The sequence below is a fragment of the Mustela erminea genome, chromosome 20 (genome assembly GCF_009829155.1).
Source record: "Mustela erminea isolate mMusErm1 chromosome 20, mMusErm1.Pri, whole genome shotgun sequence".
Lineage (NCBI taxonomy): Eukaryota > Metazoa > Chordata > Mammalia > Carnivora > Mustelidae > Mustela > Mustela erminea.
In genome coordinates, this window is record NC_045633.1 from 39217674 (window position 1) to 39238358 (window position 20685).

The 20685-nt window shown below is 46.1% G+C and overlaps 1 protein-coding gene across 2 annotated transcripts in view; it reads right to left on the minus strand.

Moving 5' to 3' along the window:
- The window catches only part of LOC116581525 (S-adenosyl-L-methionine-dependent tRNA 4-demethylwyosine synthase TYW1-like), a 203813-nt gene that overhangs the window by 158311 nt on the left and 24817 nt on the right, over window positions 1-20685 (minus strand). For both annotated transcript variants that reach the window (XM_032328726.1, XM_032328727.1), the window contains exons 8-9: window positions 10860-10974; window positions 6224-6276 (exon numbers count right to left, since the gene is read on the minus strand). In XM_032328726.1, the coding sequence (XP_032184617.1) occupies window positions 6224-6276; window positions 10860-10974 (168 nt within the window). The remainder of the gene's footprint in view (window positions 1-6223; window positions 6277-10859; window positions 10975-20685) is intronic.

A 20685-nucleotide genomic window follows, 5' to 3' on the forward strand; every position in this document is an offset into this window, starting at 1 on the left:
TTCATTTTGCCAATAAAATATTTTCTATACAATTTTAACATACCCTGAATTTTGCAGGAACGCAGCTACCATGTAAATTTTTTTTTAATTGAAAAAAAAAAAAAAAAGAACACTCTTGGAACACCTGGGTGACTCATTCAGTTAAGTGGCTACCTTCAGCTCAGGTCATGATCCCAGGGTCCTGGGATCGAGTCCCGCATCGGGCTCCCTGCTCAGTGGGGAGCCTGCCTCACCTCTGCCTGCTGATCCCCCTGCTTGCACCTTCTCTCTCTGACAAGTAAATAAAATCGAAAAAAGGAAAAAAAGAGAACACTCTCTTTTATGCAAAACTTTCTCCAAGAAATTTCAACATTTTGAAAAACCGTGGCATAGAAAATAATGCAGTTTTCTAATATTTAAGTCACCAGCAGAACACCTGCATGTGTGTTATCTGTAGGGTCACTGGCAGATGCATTACAGGAGATGGTCTTGGTAGACTTAGCACCAAATATTAAATAACAGACGCGTGAAATGCAGGATTCTCACGAATCAAAGCTGTTGTAAAATGATGACGGTCATCTTACACATTGTTAGTTTCTATGGCATAAGGCCAGGTATCTATCTTGCAATAATTATTTGAAATTAAACTTATTTGGGGGAGGGGGTGCCGGCCATTTTAAAATCTTACTCTGAGCCTGTCACCAGAGGTCCAGCACCGTCTTCTCGGCCACTCTTACTACATTTTCTGCTTCCAGCTCATCCTCTTCCTACTGACTCTTGAAGGATTTTGTTACAAACTGGACACAGGCTGTGGCTCTCAACATGATGTGGAATTTCAAGGCAGGAATTTTCTATGACAATTTGCCTCTGCTCCTCCCAAATGACAACACAGAAAACTTTTCTTTCTCAACAATCACAAATGAGATACCACTCATTCACAGGTACATCTACATTTCTCATTTTTCTAATTTGATAGTCTACAATTGACGGGTATGCAGCCCTATTTCGATTAGGGTTATTTTCCTCTTTCTGTTATTATACCTAAATAATTCTGGCTTGCTGTTACCTCTTATACAGAATAACCTCTGTTTCTCTCTCTTCACTATAAACTCGTCCATTATAAGCAGGTAGAAGTAGCTCCTATTTTACTATGCCTTCTAACAAAGTAGTGCCTAAGCATCTTGTAAGAAATATGAACTGTTTTAATATAAAGTACTTCCTTTTCTCTGTCCTTACATCACAGCTAGAACAGAACAGTGACTTTTTTAATTACGTACATAAAATTATATTTGTAAATCTGTGAATTTAATCTAGAATAGTAAAAGGGAATTACAAAACACTGGTTATAAGCAGAAAGCACTGAGTCTGACATTACTGAAAATCACTGGATTGGAAGAGACAAATACTGGATGTTAAAAGGGTTTAAAAAAAGAAAAAAGACAGTTGCGCACAAGGATATGCTGAATGACAGAGAGTGTCGGAAGTGTCACCAGAATGTTCCTGCCCCTAAGGGTGAAAGCAGAAAAGCAGCAATGAAAAAAGGTAGAAGAGTTTCTCAAATATTCATAGGCAGTAGCAACAGGACTAAGGAGCAGACAGCACTAAAAACGGCTCAGAGGAATGCTGAGAAGATAGAATATTCCGAAACACAGAGGCTGGGGCAGCAGGCTCCTTATTAAGAAGGGCCATCAACGCACTGAGGCACCAAGCAAAGGTCGCATATGGACTATGACATCGAGGGCAGGGCCATTCGGGAGAAAGGGGAAGACAAAAGGTTGTTACCCCGCCAGGTACAAGATGAGGCAGGAGTCATGAAGGACAGGACACACAAAAACGCTAAGTAAAAGACAGACTTCAGGAGGCAATAGTGTGAACTGAGGGTAGAAATTTTTAAGAACAGGAATAGAGAACATAAAAAGCCAAGCATGCCTGGAGAAGAAAAGTCTGGTTTTATTCAAAACGGCCAGGTGTGGGCTAACCAAAAGCGCAAGCATAGATCTCTGTGGGCAATACTCTTTATGGGGACAAGCCAGGTTGAGAGAAGGCCCGGAAGACGGCAGTGGAGGTCCTGCGACACCGGAAGCCCTGCTACCGGAGGCCTACAGCAACTCCGCTCCGGGCGACGCGGCCGCCAGCAGCAGTGGGAGAGTTAAACCATACATGAGATGAAGAACAAGTATCCTGGGGCACTTGGGTGGCTCAGTCGGTTAGGCGACCACCTTCAGATCAGGTCCATGATTCCAGGGTCCTGGGATGAAGCCCAGCACGCATCGGGCTCCCTGCACGGTGGAGAGTCGGCTCCCCCTGCCCTTCCCCTGCTCATGCTCTCACACTCTCTCTCGCTCTCTCTCAAATGAAATAAAACCTTAGGGAAAAAAAAAAAAAAAGCAAACTAGCATCCAGAAGACATAAACGACTCTTACAGCCCAACAATATGAAGGCAAAGAACCTAACGTTAAAATGGTCAGGGATCTGAACAGACATTTCTCCGAAGAAGATTCCCAAATGTCCAATAAGTACACAAACAGTCCACGACGTTTGTCATTAAGGGAAAAGCAAATGCAAATCAAAATCACGGTGGGGTAACAACTTCACACCCACGAGGACGACTACACTCAAAAAGAGGGAAAAGAACAAACGTTAGCAGGTTGTGGAGAAACTGGGACCCTCGCACAGTGCCGGTGGGAATATAAAATATAATGGTACAGCCACTTTGGAAAATAGTTTTGCAGTCCCTCAAACGATTTAAACATAGTAACCATGACCCACAAATCCCACTCGTAGGTATATAACCAAAGCACAAAAAAAAACACGTCCACATAAAAACTTGTACATATAATGATGTTCACAGAAGCATCATTCATAATATCCAAAAAGTGGAAGTGATGAGGGAGCAGGAGGCTGGCTGAGGACAGAGCAGAAGCTGGCGCCTTGCACCCCCTCTCCACCTGCTCCCCTCCATATGTGTAGCATTCCTCAGACACCCCTGACTGCCATAAAATGATAAATAGTTAACTTGCCGGGATCGCAATCCTGCAGAACAGGAATCTCCCTTGCTCTACAGATGTCCTAGAGACCTAAACAGGGAGGTTATCTTATCAATAGCACAAATTTCCAGAGGCAAATAACTCTCGGTTCCTGAAGCCCTAACGTCCCCCTCCCACCATAAACTGGAGGAGACTGGGGTAGAAGGGAATGTAAATGACAGCAGGATCATAACACCCCACCAAGAATCTCCCAACAATCTTGATGTTAATGCCTGACCTAAAGACGACATTGATCAGGCCATAAGGGCAAGGCCTCCCCCCGGCACCTTGCAGGCCGTCCCTAACATGTGAGAACTCTGTTGAAATCTCCCATCCCTTCACCACCTCACCCCCAACCGCGAGGTATAGAACATGCCGACCCTCACAACCCGGGGCAGCAGCTCCTCCTGCCCACGGGTCCTGTCCCCGTGCTTTAATAAACCACCATTTTGCACCAACGACGTCTTAAGAATTCTTTCTTTAGTCGTCGGCTCCGAACCTCCTCATCCCACCGAACCTGACTTAGGTTCTGGGACTTCATCAGAAGCAAACAAAACGTCCACCAACGGACACACAACACCAAAATGGGCGATAGCTATACACAGACTATTACTGGCCATAAAAAGGAACGGAATACCAATATATATTATCACCCGCATGCACCCTGAAAACATGATGCTAAATAGGAGAAGCCAGACAGAGAAGGCCACGTAATGTGCGAACGTCCAGGTGAGGGAATTTATGAAGACAGTAAGGAGACTGGTGGGGCTTTAAGGCTGGGAGGAGAAGGCGAATGAAGACCGACGGTCACTGGGTGCACGAGTTCTTCCAGACGGTTCTAAAGTCAGACCGTGATACTATTTGCACAGCCCCGTGAATATACTAAAACCCATTCAACTGTGCACTTTAAATGCGGGAGCTGTATGACGGTAAATTATATTTCAATAAAGCTGTTTAAAAATGTCATCTTTCTTGGACCCATGGGATTTGAATTTATGGAAGTGACTGAGTGCCAGCCAACCTGGAGAGGCCACTGCCAACGAAAGAAGACACTACTTACATCTCTCAAGACAAGGGGGCACCCACACCACCCAGGGTGACAGAGAAGCAGCAGGTTTGCTCAGGAGGCAGAGAGAGGACCGAGGGGAAAGCCGAGGCCAGAACTTTTACTGGGGTTTCTGCAGGAAAGGCAAGCCAGGACAGGGTAAACAATGCAGGCCTGGCTTATTTGAATGATTCAGGCTGAAGCGCCGTCTCTCCTCCTCCTGTACCTGGCCCTGGGATAATGCAGCACAGGGAAAATACTGGCCTGGTGTGTGAGTCAGATAAGGAGGTAACTGAAGGCTGAAGATTCCGGACTGCGTGATTTGCACATGAAAGGCATACTTCAGGAAGGCTGTTGTGATCTTTAGGAATTAACTGGCCCTGGGAGGGACAGTTTCTCCCCAGGTCGGTAAGGCCCCCAAAAGCCGGAGCACGGAGGATACACAAAATAAGAAAATATAGTTAATCTAACTGGCCCTGTGACGAACGGATGCCAGAGAGACAAATACAGAATCCGAGGAGATAGAATAAATGCACACAACAGAAATTCACAGGGTGATTCTAGAATTTACATGGAAACGCAAAAGACCCAGAGGGGTGGAAACTATATTGGAAATTAAAAAACAAAACAAAAACAGAAACAGGACAGAGAACTTACACTGCGTAATTTCAGACTTATTACAAAGCCACAGTTATTAAGACAATGTGGTATTACCAAAGGACAGACAAAGACACCAATGACCAGAATAAGGAGCCCAGGAATGGGCCTACCCACAGACAATGACTGATATTTTAGAAAGGCTCAAAGTAATGCAATGGTTAAAGGAAATTCTTTTCAATATCCGCATGGGGGCAGGTAAAGGAGTAAGTCTTGACCTTTGTCCCACGCCACTCATAAAAATCAATTCAAGGTGAAATCAAAGACCTAAAACATAGTTTAAATTATATAAGAAGCTTACACCAAAAAAAAAAAAAAAAAAAAAAAAGACACAGTATCTCTGTGACTTTGAAGTTGGCAAAGATTCCTTAATATATAAAAAACACTAAACAAACAAAAAACTAAAAGAAACAAAATGCACTAACCATTAAAAAAAAAAAAAGACAAATTGGACTTTATTCAAATTTAAGACTTCAAAAGATACCATTTGGGAGATGTAGGAAGGGAGCTGCAGATTAGGAGAAAGTGTTCACAGTGCATATTGGGGGAAACGACTCATTTCCACAACAGGAAGGACTCCTACAAATCAACAATATGATGTTAAACAACCTAATTCGGACAACAGACACTTCACAAATAGAACAGCCCATGTGCACATGAAAAAAGGCACGCCTCGTCATCAGCAGTCGTCTGCAACATACAAATTAAAGCCACACAGATAGCACTTTACGCTCACTAGAATGGCTAAAATTAAAAAGACTTTCAATACCACAGGCTGGTGAGATCATGTTCCAATTGGAACTTTCAGAAATTGCCAATCCAAGTATGAAACAGGACAGCCACACTGAAAATAGATTGGGAGTTTCTTACGAAGGTAAAATATATACCTACCCTACGACCTAGCAGTCCCCACTTTGGGGTGTGGACCCAAAGGAAACCGAAATATATGTTCGTAACAAAGTGTTGCATAAGACGGATCATGGCAGTTTTAGTCATAATAGCCAAACACTGAAAGCAAGCCACTGCCTTTCAACAAATTAAACACTGTGGTACTTCCACATTATTGAACAGTACCCAGCAATAAAAACGGATAAATTACTGACATGTACTACAACACGGACGACCCTCAGAAACATTACGTTGAGTTTAAAAATCCACTTGCCAAAAAATACACATTATGAGTCCATTCGTATGAAATTCTAGAACAGGCAAAACCAAACTAGCGACAGCAACTAGAACAACCGTTCCTGGCTGTGGGGGGCGCTGCTGGCTAGACATGGACACGGTGAACTTACCAGGGTGAGGACATGGCCCGTACATATCTTAATTTGGGTGGTGGAGAAGGGTTTTTTTTTTTAACATCCATCAATATGAGCTGAACTCATTTAGCAAATTTGTTCAAAATCATTACATTAAACGTAAATCATTCTTTAAAATGGTAAAATTCATTGGCTGCGTATCATAGCCGTACTAAAGTTGCATCAAACAGAAAAAACATTTAAATAAAAATAAATACCTTTGTCCATCTACAAAGCTTCACCCCGGAGTGGCTCCCAATCAACTGATACCCTAAACAGAAAAACAAAGAACACAACATTGAATTGACTCAAAGCCTCATATTAAAAGGTGATTAGAAACCTGTAACAAAATCATTTTTCTTTCCTTAAATGATGGCAGGCAACAACCCAGTGGCAAAATACAGGTTTAAAGGTTTACTTCACCAAGATGATCAAATACCTTAAAATGTATATGCATCTAATAACACAAACTAGAAATACATAAGGAAACAAGAGGCTAATCCAAAATCACAGAAACTTTTCACATCTTTCAGTATCTAAGAGATCCCACAGACAAAAACTCACATGAGTTCTAAGACCTAAACAACACAGTAAAGGTGACAAAGAACACAGAGTACTACACGTGACACCTACAGAATGCACATGCTTTCGGAGGACTCAGGGCAACTTTTTTTTTTTTTTTTTTAAAGATTTTATTTATTTATTTGTCAGAGAAAGAGAGCATGCACCAGCAGGCTGAGTGGCAGGCAGAGGCAGAGAGAGAAGCAGGCTCCCCACTGAGCAAGGAGCCCGATGTGGGACTCGATCCCAGGACCCTAGGATCATGACCTGAGCTGAAGGCAGCGGCTTAACCCACTGAGACACTCAGGTGTCCCTCAGGGCAACTTTCTTAAAAACAAATACAAGGGGCGCCTGCGTGGCTCAGTGGGTTAAAGCCTCTGCCTTCGGCTCAGGTCATGATCTCAGAGTCCTGGGATCGAGTCCTGCATCGGGCTCTCTGCTCAGCGGGAAGCCTGCTTCCCCCTCTCTCTCTCTCTGCCTCTCTGCCTACTTGTGATCTCTGTCTGTCAAATAAATAAATAAAATCTTTAAAAAAAACCAAACAAACAAATACAAAAAACACATGCTGGGCCATAAAGCAAAAGCAAGAACAGACTGGGGAACTCGCAACCGTAATCTTTGAAAAACGATGAAGAATCAGACGGCCAAAAGAAGACCGAAATAAGGAAACACTGCCCCAAGAAGTGGAAGATAAAATTCCAGGACCCATAACCTAACATGAATTCTCAGCACCACTCCATAACCCAGCATTTAGAATTCGTGAGCCACGTAAGACATAAAAAGCGTGGAAAAGCCATGCCAAAGTGATCACATTTCCTTTTGTAACGAACCAGAAGAGCAAACAAGTAGAACATTCTGATTTCAGGAAGCATTTAATAAAGTTTCTCACAAGGCTTCAAGTAACAAGCCACAGTCAGGAGTCTCTTAGACAAAAAGACTCTTGACCTGCAGATGAATGAGGCAAAGGGAGAACTCTAGTCCGGATGGTGGCATAAGTGGCTCCGTGGCTGGTTAAACACCCATATTCACAGGGTGAGGATTCACGGAACAATGTCAACGTGGATTACAAGTCTCTAGCGGCAACATTACAGGGCTTTGTCTTTTACCCTCTCCCACGTGCACGTAAACATCCCGCACATCAACAAGGCTCTCCGTATCTATCTGAAGAGAGAACTGAGTCCAACGGAGCGAGTAAGCTCAGACGCAGAATGAGCATTTAAAAGATTCCCGGAGAAAATTCTCGTTCTTCTTTTGGGTTTCTACATCATATGTTCCTGAGACCATCGTCACAGAAATCACGGTCTATTACGTTAGTTCTTCATATTCTCCTTTTCCAAGGAACACAGGGTTGTACAAAATGTTCATTTAGACATTTATGAAGAAGACCGCAGAGTACAGGACGGACAGACCTGCGGCTGACCACCAGGCCAAGATAAGCCAAGGGTCTGCAGCCGCTAAAAATCACAGTGCACAGCTCTGTTCTAACCAAGATCAAGTGACAGAGGATTTACTCTCCCGCCTGAAATGCCAAAAATGGGACAAAATATAGGAACCAACAGTTTCCAAGACATGAAACATCGGGCAACAAGGGACAGTAATAGGGAGACGGGAAACACACAAGATGAGCCCTACCGTTCCCAGAGCTTACTGCCTTGCAAGTTTCCAGGTCATGCCGCGGGAAAGGGCAATCCAAGAACAGCTCAGTACTCTCTGAGGCGAGGACATGAAAGCCAAGAGTCCGGGGAGCCCGCATGGCTCGAGTTTGCAGAATGGAGTACCAGAGAGTCAAGAGCTACACAGAGATTCAACCCAGGAATCTGCAGAGATTCCCAGAAATATCTAGCTGAGGACTGCCTAGTGCAATAGTGAGAGAAAAACTCATGGAGAATTGGAAAGAATCACCTGAAAGGCCTCAGGTGGCTGGGAACTGTCCCTGGTCGTAATAGTCGGAAGCTTAAGAGTCACAAGGCACTGATGCCCCGATAATCAGAAGTAATTAGCCATATAGTAGGTAAGCTCTGGTCTCACTTGACAAGTCATAAGAGCCAGATTAAAAGGCTCAAACTGTTCCAAGTAACTGCTCTTCATTTTAGAACTAAGCTTAAGGATGTTTATGGGAATACAAAAATATCTAGCACCCAATAAGGTAACATTAGATCTGGCGTGCCATCGGAGATTACCAAGCATGCAACAGGACCGATGAAGAAATAACCCAGCAACTAAACTGATCCAGAAATGACACAGGGGTGGTAAGTACATTGCAACAGTTGTTACTTATAATCTGTAGGCTCAAAAAGTTAAGTAGAGACATGAAGACATAAAAAGACCCCAACTCAACTTCCACAGATGAAGACTATAAACCCGGAAGCTGAAAAACGCACTAGATAGAATTAACGGAAGAGCAGACATCAGCGAAAAAAGATTTCTACATCAGACCCGAAGACACAGCAACAGAAGCTACATGTAAGCAAAAATGAAAGCTAGAAGAGAAAAAAGAATTTTAAATGAAAAGAGTATCAGTGAGCTATAGGTCAGATTCATGAAACTGAAGTCCCCAAAGAAGAGGAGAGGGAAGCAGTGACAGGAAAATATTTGAAGAAATAATGGCCAAAAATTGTCCATTTGATTAAAACTATAAAGTCCACAGAACCAGGAAGCTCAACAAATCCCAAGTAAAAGCAACATGAAGAAAACTACGTTGAAACACACTGTAACTGAATTGCTCAGAATCAGTAATTAAGAGAAGATCTTAGAGGTAGCCCAAGGGTGAAAACATCCCATCGACGGAACAAATGAACGGAACGCAAGCTTCATCGGAGGCAACGGGCGCAAGCTGACACCTAGAACGCGCCCAGAGAGACTAAGGCGACAATCGACAATTCCACACCCATCAAACAACAGCCTTCAAAAGTGAAAGCAAAATAAAGCCTCCTTCAGAGACACCAAAGCTGAAATCATTAATCACCAAAAAGCCCACATGACACAAAATGCCAAAGGAAGCCCATCAGGCAGGAAGAAGCGCTGCCGGGCAAACACCGATCCGCACACAGGAACGAGGTGCACCAGAGTGGTACGTACCTGAGCCGGCTATGTAAGACTGTTACTAATCGTTTTAATCAACTCAATAAATTTACATAAATAATTACGTAAGACTGCTACTAATTATTTTAATTTAATTGAATCGATGACTGACTATTCAAACCAAAATAACAGCGTAGTGTAGGTTTATAACACACGTGAAAGTAAAACGCGTAGCAATTGCTTAGAGGCTGGCAAAGGGGCAAGAGATGTTATTCCTGAAGCCGCTTCTCCCGCAGGAAGCGGTGTATCCTCTCAGAGATACACTGGGACAGGATACAGAGACACAGTGTAAAACCGCCAACCACCACCAAATGACAAGACAGTGTAACCAATGAGCCAACAAGGACGTAAAACCGAATCATAAAAAAGTAATGTAAAGAAGGCAGAAAACAGGAAGGAAGGAAATCAAAGAACACATGAAACAAGTAGAAAACAGACAGCTAGAGGAAAGATTTGAACCTATCATAAAATCACTCTAAATAGTAAATAATCTCAACATCCTTATTAAAAAGCATATTACATATACCTATTATATATACAAGCACAAACTTTATACAAATACATATACACATGACCTGAATACTCCTGTCTGTCTCCTCTAATAGGCCGATGGCTCCTTGAAGGGGATACTGTATGTTTGTCTGCACTGCCACAACCATTACACACAAGCTTCTCAATAAATACAGAAAGACTCCAGTGAGGGGAGGAAATCAGTCCACTGACACCCAACGGACCACTCTTTCTTCTACAGGAAATCAAAACTATTACTTGATCTCAAGCTATAGCCTCCTTAGTAAGTGACGACCACAGAACCCCAGACATATGCTACAGAAAACACTTCTAATCGATCCAGCCCCGTAGCAAGACGAGCTCTTTCCTGCATTTAATAACTTCCACTTAATAAACGACAATACATGAAGAAGCCCGCGACGGCATCTTCCGTCCGCATACCCGAGCCGCACTGGCGCTAACAACCCAATAAACCAAGCAGAGGGGAAACGTGCTGGCCCAGCGGGCCACGCACCCGTGACCCGTGGGAAAAGAGGGGGCTCCCTCGACAATTATGCGGTGACACAGCGGCTGGGCTGACCCCAGAAGGGCCTCCTAACCCTTCTTCCCCCGTGGCAGTCCCAATTTAGGCTTCCTCGTCTAGGTATGAAATCGGAAGGCTGCGAGGGTCGTCCTGGGACCACACCGCCCGAGGAGCCGCACCTTGTCTAGCGAGGGCTTCCCGGAGAGCCGGGGTTATCATCGCTCTTCGTTCGCCGGGGCCGTTCTGCCCCGAGCTCCGGAGCAAGCCGCTCTTCTCTTGCTGCTCCTTCTCTCTCTGCAGGAAAATTAAAAGAACACGTCAGCACGGGCAAGGGCACGAGAGTAAGGGCACAGCACTCACGACCACACGGCGGCGAGGACCGAGCCCTCGCGAACCCCGGCCCCCAGACCCGGGCTCCTCCAAAGAGACCATGTTCCCCGTCAGATGGCGATCGAAGAACTGCCTGCCTCATTTTTCCTTCTTCTTTCCAGAAAAGTAACTGCGCACTCAAACACATGCACCCACCAAATGTACATCAACAATCCGCTCATCCAGCTGCCAATTATCCTTAGCGATCTGAGGGCAGACAGCTGCCGAAACTCAAGTCATTTCTCTGAATTTCAATTTCCTCACCTGAAAAGGGAGGAAGGTAGCATCTGGGGAGCGGGGATGTGTTAAGATTAAAAGAAATAAATCACCAGGCACTAAGCCCGATACACAACAGACTTCAGGAAGATGTAAGACTGCTGATTATTATATCTGCAAAGCCCCCAAACAAGTCAAAATAGTGCTCTGAGCCGTTTGCTCGGAGACCAAATTACTCCTCCACCTGTCGCCCTGATGGCTCCTTCTGGAAGATCCTGCGGGGAAAATGTGTCTTCAGCGAAAAAAAGAAACCTGAAGGAGAACACGAGACGGACTGAGTCTCGTTGTGACTGTGGCCCCCAGAACGTGCAGCAGCAGCTGACGACGTAAAGCCTCGCGTCACGCTTGTCGTGGATTCTCTGTACGTGGCTTCTCACTGCACGACGACCTTCACCCTTTAAACTCGTTTCTTCCTCTTTTTAAATCTTACCAAATACACGTAATTTTAAGTTCTCTCGATGTCTTCTCGCAAGACGGTGGAACGCTAATCAGTAATGCCGAGGAAACACACACGTCCGTGTTACCCTTCAGAGGAGACACTGAGCGGGTCTCACTAGGAGATGCAGAAATTCAACATAATTCACCCTGGCAGCGGGCCCACCACCAAACCCATTTCCAGTGCCCAGTCCCTAGCAACCAGTAAGTAAACGTAAGAGTAATACCCTTTCTGCCTAAAAGTGGAAACACCTCAGAGACCACAGGGCGACTGAAATCTGCAGCCAACCGAGACAGGCCGGAGGATGGTCCGTGTTTGAAGCCGCCGGGGGGGGGGGGGGGGGGGGGGGGGGGACTCACTGTATCATTGTCTACTTCTGCGAACATGTAACGTTCTCTGTATCAAAAATGGAAAACGGATTATAATTTTTTTTTTTTGCTAAAGATTTTATTTATTTATTTGACAGAGAGAGATCACAAGTAGGCAGGCAGAGAGGCAGGCAGAGAGAGGTTTTAGAAAGAAACAGAAAGGCTTGTAAGCCAAAGAAACTGGGCGTTGATTTCTCTGCCTTCCTTGTTACTTCAAGGATTTGCTCCAAAACTGGAAGTCAGTGAAAAGGTACTTTAGAGACTCAAAGGGATCAAATGAGAAACAATGAACCCAAGTTAGCTCTACCTGTACTAAAGTCAGCGTTCCTGGTAACGAAATGTAATCCAAATGCAAAGCTAATGAACAATTCTGCTTCCGTTAATACAGTTCTCAACTACACATTTTCAGATAGAGCTGAAAAAATTTATAAATAAGCATCAATGATTTTCTCATCCATCATAAAATCCGTTTAATGCTGGGTATTTTATTTAAAAAATATAGAAGTTTCAGTTAGTCTTTTAAAACATTTAAAATCAGGGGCACCTGGGTGGCTCAGTTGGTTCGACCCCTGACTCCTGATTTTGGCTCAGGTCACAGTCTCAGGTTGTGGGATCCAGTCCTGCGCCGGGCTCAGCACTGAGCACGAAGCTGCTTGGGCTTCTGTGTCCCCTTCCCTCTGGCCCTCCCCCTCTACTCTCATGCTCTTCCTTGCTCGCTCTCCCTCTCAAAAAAATAAAAATAAATACAATATTTAAAAATAAAAGAATCCTCTGGCTTTTTTTTAAAGTCTATTTCTGATCCAAAAGCAAAGATGGGAGCCTCAAAAGGAAGCGTGTGGTACAGCAAGACGAGGTGACCTTGACAGCGAGTCGGCGTCTCTGGGGTCACTGCACGGCAAGTTCCTAGAACTCCCCATAACCACGCGAGAAGGGCTGGGAGGCAGCAGTATCTGCTCTCCAAAACCTCTGTCTCCACAAAACATCACCAGCTTGTCTGCGTACCCCACAGCCACATCAATCCAAAGCTGGACTCAGAGCTCCAGAGACACCCACTTGTGGTTAAAAAGACACACTCTGACCCCTATGAAATGCAGACTCCTAAAACGGTGGTCACGGAGTACGATCCACGTCCCACTACTAGAGAAGATGTCCAGGAGAAAATATGAGGGTAACTATTGCATTTCAACCATTTACACCAAAATTTAGGAAAGCAATCAGAGGCCATGATGAAAGATCTTGAGCATTCAGGACATTCACCCTTCTCTGTCTCTGCGGCAGTTCGGTCCCCTGCCTTCCGCACGCGGCAGTGACTCTTTACTTCTGTAAAGAAGGGCAGTGGTTCAGAACAGTCCCCGGGAAGGGCAAAGCACCATTCCAATCCTAATTCTAATCTCCCGGGTGCGGACACTGTTCACTGTTCGCCCAGAATACAATAACGTAACAGACATAGGCATGTACGGCGGCTACACAGCCTAAGCCGAAGTAAGTGAAAATTCCACAGCCGGCCAACCTTGATTCCTCCCTCCCCCGGACGCCCCACTGGACAATGAGTGACCAGTTCTGAAGCTTCACTTCCCACAGACTGGCGCAGTCCATCCACAGGGCCCTGGTCTCTCGGAAGGACAGGACAACTGTGAAAGCGAGCCCGTCTCCCGGTCTCCAACCTGTCATTCCTTCCCTTCCCAACCCCCACACCCCCCACACCTGCCCGGAGAGAACAGGCACGTCCTCTCCAAGCTGCTGCTTCCTGACAAGCAAAGAGGAAAGCTGCTTATAAGCTAACTTCCTAGGCATTTAGGAAAATGACTATAAGTAAGTTGGAAAGTCCTTTAAAAACAGACAGGACTAGGGACCCCTGGGTGGCTCAGTTGGTTAAACGGCTGCCTTCGGCTCAGGTCATGATCCCAGCGTCCTGGGATCGAGTCCCACATCGGGCTCCTTGCTCGGCGGGGAGCCTGCTTCTCCCTCTGCCTCTGCCTGCCATTCTGTCTGCCTGTGCTCGCTCTCTCCCCCTCTCTCCCTCTGATAAATAAATAAAATCTTTAAAAAAAAAAAAAAAAAAACAGACAGGACTATATTAATCTTACATAATCTTGGGAGCAAAAGTGGTACTAATTCCTTTTTAAAAAAAGAAGATCCGAGCAATATCAGCTGATTCATTTCCATACTGTCATCCCCGAAACCGCAGTACCATCCCAACTGTCAACCAGGAAATAAACAAGCCAAAAAAAGTCATCCGGTAAAGATTTGAAGGTAAATCCCACCTAACCAGCTGCCAAACAGGTGTTTGCCACAAACAAGATTTTTATTACCAAAGTACACAGACTTTCTTCTGCGAGAAAGAACCTGTTTCGATCCGTTTATTTTATCGATCCTTGCTTTACCATCCAGTGAGCCTCCCTCAGCAGGCCACGCAGAAGCCGTCCCAGGCTCTCCGGAGAGCTCGTTCTCCCATACCGGCAGCTGGCTCAGGCCCGGGGCCCTGCCGGCCAGGGCGGCACGCAGCCCACGTCTGGCCCAACAGAGGAATGCCTCAGAGCTGGAGCGCAGCGACTCCTAGCTCGAGCAATGCCCGTCTCACTTCTCTCCATAAGGATCCTAGACCTGGCAACTTTCAAAACTAAAAACTCTCCTTCGGGTACTGAAACTAAAACTCCTTCCGCTGCGATTGAACCCCACTTCTGCGGGGTCCTATTTCTTTAAGAAAGGAACCCCCGCGGGGCGCCTGCGTGTGCCAGTCCTTATGCGTCTGCCCTGCACTGGCCTGGGCTCCCTGCTCAGCGGGGGGCCTGCTTCTCCCTCTGCCTCTGCTGCTTCCCCTGCTTGTGCTATTTCTCTGTCTTCCTAACAAATAAATGTTCTGTAAGAAAAAAAAAAAAGTATTCCAGAACTCACTGTAACAGTGCTCCTGGCTACAAAGGCCATGGGTAAGACAGGCTGGTTTAAAGGCGGTGTCTGGCGGCTGAAGGGCTGTGTCACCTGTGTTTCTGGATGAATTAAATACCCCAATCCTTAAAAATAACAACGCAAGGAGAGCAGCTGCATGTATTCCGCTGCAGCACCGTGCAACTTTGTAATCAGAACTGGACACACCGAGATACCTCTGTAAATTGAAATGCTTCTCTGGTGAGTAATTACCAGGCATTCACCATTTATTTCCAGAACGAACGATACTGATATCACTGTTTGTCTGCTTAACCGGAACATGCTGTGGGGAGTATTTAACAACATTAATTTACTGCAGGGAAAAAAAGGAACATTCTGCTCTACATTTATAAATCACAACCAAGAGAAAAACAAAAAATAAACAACCTAAGGACTGCCGGGCTCTTGATAACTCCTTGGGCCCTACCCAAACTCTTCAGATTCTCTTCTAAAAACCACTGTTCCCCTGGAGGGTGAAACAGAGAGACAGAGTCTAGCCTTGACCCCACTTCGGACAAACTGCTGTACTTGTCTACACCTGCTTCCTGCCCTGTAAAACGGCAAAATGGAGACGGTAACAGGATGGATGTCAGGGTCCACGTGGGAACCGAATGAGACAATCCAACGTGTACTTCGATCTCTCCTAATATCCTGAACCTGTACTGGACCGGACCTACCCTTGCTCCCCATTGCCCTAAACTCTCCGTCCTACTCGATCGAATTGCACTGCTTCCCAGCGCCTGTTGGTTAAAGGTCACAGCCCCACGACAGAGAATGAAAAGGCCTCCCGTATCTTGCCCCTGCCTTGCCTTCCTTCTCTCTTTCACTCCACACCTGCCCACCCCCCACTCAAAACTCTAGACAATCACACCGCTTAGGAGTCCCCCAAACATGCCGCGCTCCCCGGCAGGCCACCCCTCTGCTTCTGCATCTACCTTCCTGGCCTCCAACATTTCACACGTTGGCTCTCTGGTTCGCGGACATCGCTGCGACCCCCGAACTCTCTTCAGCCCTGGAACGACCGTCTTGGATCCTGCTCCAGAAGACGGGAGGCAGAACACCGTGGTGGCATACCGGTCAACCAAACCCGTGCTGTTCGAAGACATCTCATACGAAAATGGTTCACGGTCAACACGTACACACCACAAGGCACGCAGCGCAGCACAACACAACGTGCACAAGAGTGACCTCCGCCTTCACAACAACTGCTTGTGAAGTTGTTTTCTCCCACTTGAGAGATGGGAAAACAAAATGACACAGTAAAATGACATGCCAACAGACACACCGGCTGAGACAGTGTGACTGTGGGAATCGGGGACCGTTACTCAAAAAAAGGTCCTGCAGAAAAGGAGTACTCTGGCCCAACACTCACAAGTGCTCACACTTGACTACGGTAAGAGCTCCCGCAAGTCAGTGTGCGCAGGACAAGAATCTGGCGGAACTAGCACCTCGGGAGTGCGTAAGAACGGACGCCGAAGGAAATGCCAAAAAATACACGAAAAAGAAAAGCCAGGCAGTAGTAGCATCCACCACTGAGTTACATTATGTCCAGTATAAAATGAAAACACAAGGCCCACGTGGAAGCCCTGCCATAGCTGAAGTGAAGAACAAACACTGCTTATTTTCACGTCACACAGAAGTTAGAAAAACATTTATATTTATTTTTGCCCCAAATCTAATGACATCATGCGGAACTTCTTATGAGAAATCTAAAATATCATAAATCAATTGCTTAAAGTTCATAAAATCCCAAATCATGCCATTTCAAAAAATAATTTACAGAGCTGTCCAAAACGTCCAATTGCTCTCTCCAGTGCCCTCTAACGGACAGATGAAAACTACAGAAAAAATGAACCCAAGAATTACTCCGCTCTTGACGGTACACTTGGAATTTGCTGAATTAGATCTTCAGTGTTCTCAATACACACACACACACACACGCACGCACACACGAGCTAACTGTAAAGGAAGGAGTTGTTAACTTGTCTGTGGTAATCATTTCACAATGTATACATAGATCACATAATATACCTTAAATCCGTGTGCAATCTGAACGTATAAAATTTTTATCTATCAATCATACCTCAATAAAGCTAGAGGAAAAAAAGCATTCTAAACTCTTCACTCACTACAAATAAAGTTTAATTCTCTCCTCTTAGCCTTACGGAAAAATCCAGAAATCGATCTAAATCAGGTATCTCACGCACAGAAATCTACCCTGTTTTAAGACCATTTCGCCACTGAGAAACTACTCGGATTCTTCATTAAGAGTCATAAAATTATACATTTGCTTTGACCCGGTGTACCAATATGGGGAAAATACAACCTAAGATAATATCAATACATTTTTTAAAGTAAAAACGGTCTCGGACCAGTGCTAACTGTAACAGCAGAAAGCCTGGAAGGGACTGGCGGGCCAGCTGTAGGGAAACAAAAACGTCTAAGCAACCTCGCTTCTCACTTAGATGTGTGTCGGGCTGGGACTGGGACGCACGGTCACGTGTGTTCTCATCTGACTCACACGCACGAGGGAGGCAGAGGGCGCGGACCCTGCTCCGCAGACAAGGGGATTAAGGCTGTGAGGGGTAAGCTGTGCTCTCGGATCACTGAGTTACACACTCGCTGGGCCAAGGCCTGAACCCACACCACACACACTGGTCATTCTCCACAGCCCCTCTGCCAGGGCTTCCGAAACACTGAGCTTCCAAAATCAATAGAAGCGACCGCAACACAGGCAAATATTTAAAAACGAGCAACAAGAACGCTCAGCAATCTTCAATCGAGACAATAATTCTAGATATTACAGCGTAGAGTTGTACACTCAACAAGAACTCTTTTTGGTTCTGGGCTTTCCAGAAGAAGCCGAATGAGCCAATATAAAAATGGATACAGGTTGGCATGTACTAAAAATTGTGGTCCTGCCGAAAGGGAAGTCTGGCCTTTGCCCCCAGTTCCTGGAAAGTAACTTCTAAACTCCTGGAATTTCCTGCATGAGAGCAGGTCTGCTGTTCACGGTGGGCCCTTCGGACCACACCAGACTGCAAGGGGTTTCAGGGAGGCAGTGGAGACGGAGTTCAGCCACACGGGCAGGGAGTCGCCACGGCTATATACTGAAGCCCCAGCAGAAACCGGACGGTGCAGCTCAGAAAAGCCTCCCGGGTTGGAACACGCAGGTGCACCATCCCATCGTCGGTGCGGAGAGGGCCGCACGTCCTGGAGAATGAGTGAGTTCTTCCCAGACTCTGCTCTGTGCCTCTCTCCCTTTGGCCAATTTTTCTGTTCCCCTTCCCAGCAACAGACCACAACCACGAGGATAACAGCTTTCGGGGACTTCTGTGAGTCCTTCCTGCAAATTATCAAACCTGAGGATGGTTTTCAGGAACCCCCCCGCCCCCCACAGCAAAACCTGCAGTTGGTGTCAGAAGTGAAAGCGGTCATGCGGACGACGCCCTCAGACCTTGTGGTTTATCAAATACCAGGCAGACGCAGAAAGAAATCGTTCACAGGAAAATAAAACAGTTCAATCTGACTCAAAATGAAAAAAATACAAATTACAATCAGGTTATTATTTTTCACCTGTCAGGCTGGCAAGGTAACACCTGTGGGTTGGCAAAGATATAGAGAAATCTCATCTCTCCTATACGAATAAATAAAAATAACTTCAATTATTTATAGGATAATTTGGAAGTACCTATTAAAACTATAAAATCCCCTTTGATCCAGAAATTTCAACTTCATGAACTTATTCTTGAGACAAATTTATACTGGCTGCAGAAACTGTAAGAGCAACAATATTCAGACACCTACGTGTTAACCAGCAGGAGCCAAATACACTACGGGACACGGTCCTGGGCCACGACGCGAACGTAAAAACGAGGTGGGCAGGTCCCTATGCCGGCCCTGGAGAGCTGTCGAGTTAGAGGGAAAAATCGGTCCGTAGACCCGTGAGTACAGAAGGATCCCAGCTGTGTAGCCAGAAACACAAAGTCAGACCACACGCAGGTGTGTTTGTGAAGCCAGTGAAACACCTGGAAAAACACTGCGACCTGTAAACCGCGGCCTCCTCTGAAAACGAGAGATCAAGGAAGAACAGGGACAGGGAGCCGCACTCTTTGGAAATTTTAAACACATGTAAACAGGGTATCAAGTTAAACGCAACTCCAAAGGGAGGGTCGGATCAAGTGACGCGTTTTACAAGGGACAGTCCTGAGACGCAGCGGCTTGGGGTGGGGACGGCGTTGTCTCACACTCCGTTAAGCCTCACACTCCCGTGGGGAGCGAGCACTGGCTGTTGAACGCGACGGTGATCCGCTGTATGTTAACTACACTGAATTTAAATTAAAAAAAATTGTGAATGCCTCCTTCACCTCATCAATGTGAAAGGGCAGAGCACGTGGGGGTAAGGACAGAGGACGTCTGAAAACTTCTTTGGGGAGTTTTGGGAAGGTGTTCTGAGCCCCCCCACCCCTGCCTCATTCGGAGAGAGACTGGGGGAAGGTGCCTACCTCCCGCCCCAAGCCCCAGGGGAGAGGCTCCGGCGCGGCCCCTCGAGGAAGCTGCCGCGGATGCCCCGCACTCAGAGGGCATCACTGAGCAGCGCCGGGCTCCTGCCCCGAAGTCCAGACACCAAGGGACTGGCCAGCTTCCCCAGCGAGTGAGCACAGCTGCCGGGGGAATCGGCCCGTCCTCCTAGAATGAAGACTCAGGAGTCTCCCGCGGGAGCAGAGCGGGGTGCGGTGGCGAAGGTCTTCCACGCAGACCAAGTGGGAACTACAGAGAACAGAGACGGACCTCCGACAGACGAAGGCAGAGCCACGGGGCACGCAGGAGCGAGTAAGCCACCATCAGAAGCACACGTCTCAGAGGACGCTTGGTCCGTGCAAGGAACCTGGCCAGGGCCCGCCATGGACAATGTCCCTGAAGAAGCAATGACAGTGCTGCCGGGAGAAGAGTCAACTGTAAACCCGGGGAGCGGGAGAGCACAGAGGCATCTTAGGCCAGTGCCACGGAAGAACTTTCTACTTCTCCCTCTCCTGCCTCCCCAACCCTTCCCCAGACACTAGGCAGACCCAAAAGAGCAGCTGGCAAACAGACCAGAGAGCAGACAAGATGTTAGGAGTTTCACCTTTGAATTAAATTAGAAACTCTGGGTTTCGTTAGTAAGACTAGGTATACATTACAGACTGGGCATTGCACTGCCAAATTAAGACTCCGTATCTTAGAGGCGCCTGGGTGGCTCCGTGGGTTAAAGCCTCTTGCTCCGTGGGTTAAAGCCTGATCTCAGGGTCCTGGGATGGAGCGCATCACACCCTTCTCAGCAGGGAGCCGGCTGCTCCCTCTCCCTCTGCTCCCCGGCGCACGCGCATGAACACTCTCCTCCCCCCCCCCCCCCCCCCCCCCCCCCCCCCCCCGTCAAACAAATAAGTAAAATATTTTTTAAATAAAATCTTTTAAACAAAATATTTTTATAATGGAGATTTAGGTGCATATGAAACAAGATTAAAATAAATACTCCAAAGACTAACAGTGATTTTTCTGGAGCAATAGAATTATTGATAGAATTTTGCCCTTTCTCTATTTCCTAAATTCTATTATTATAGCTATGTTCTTTCATAGTGAAAAAGTTTAATA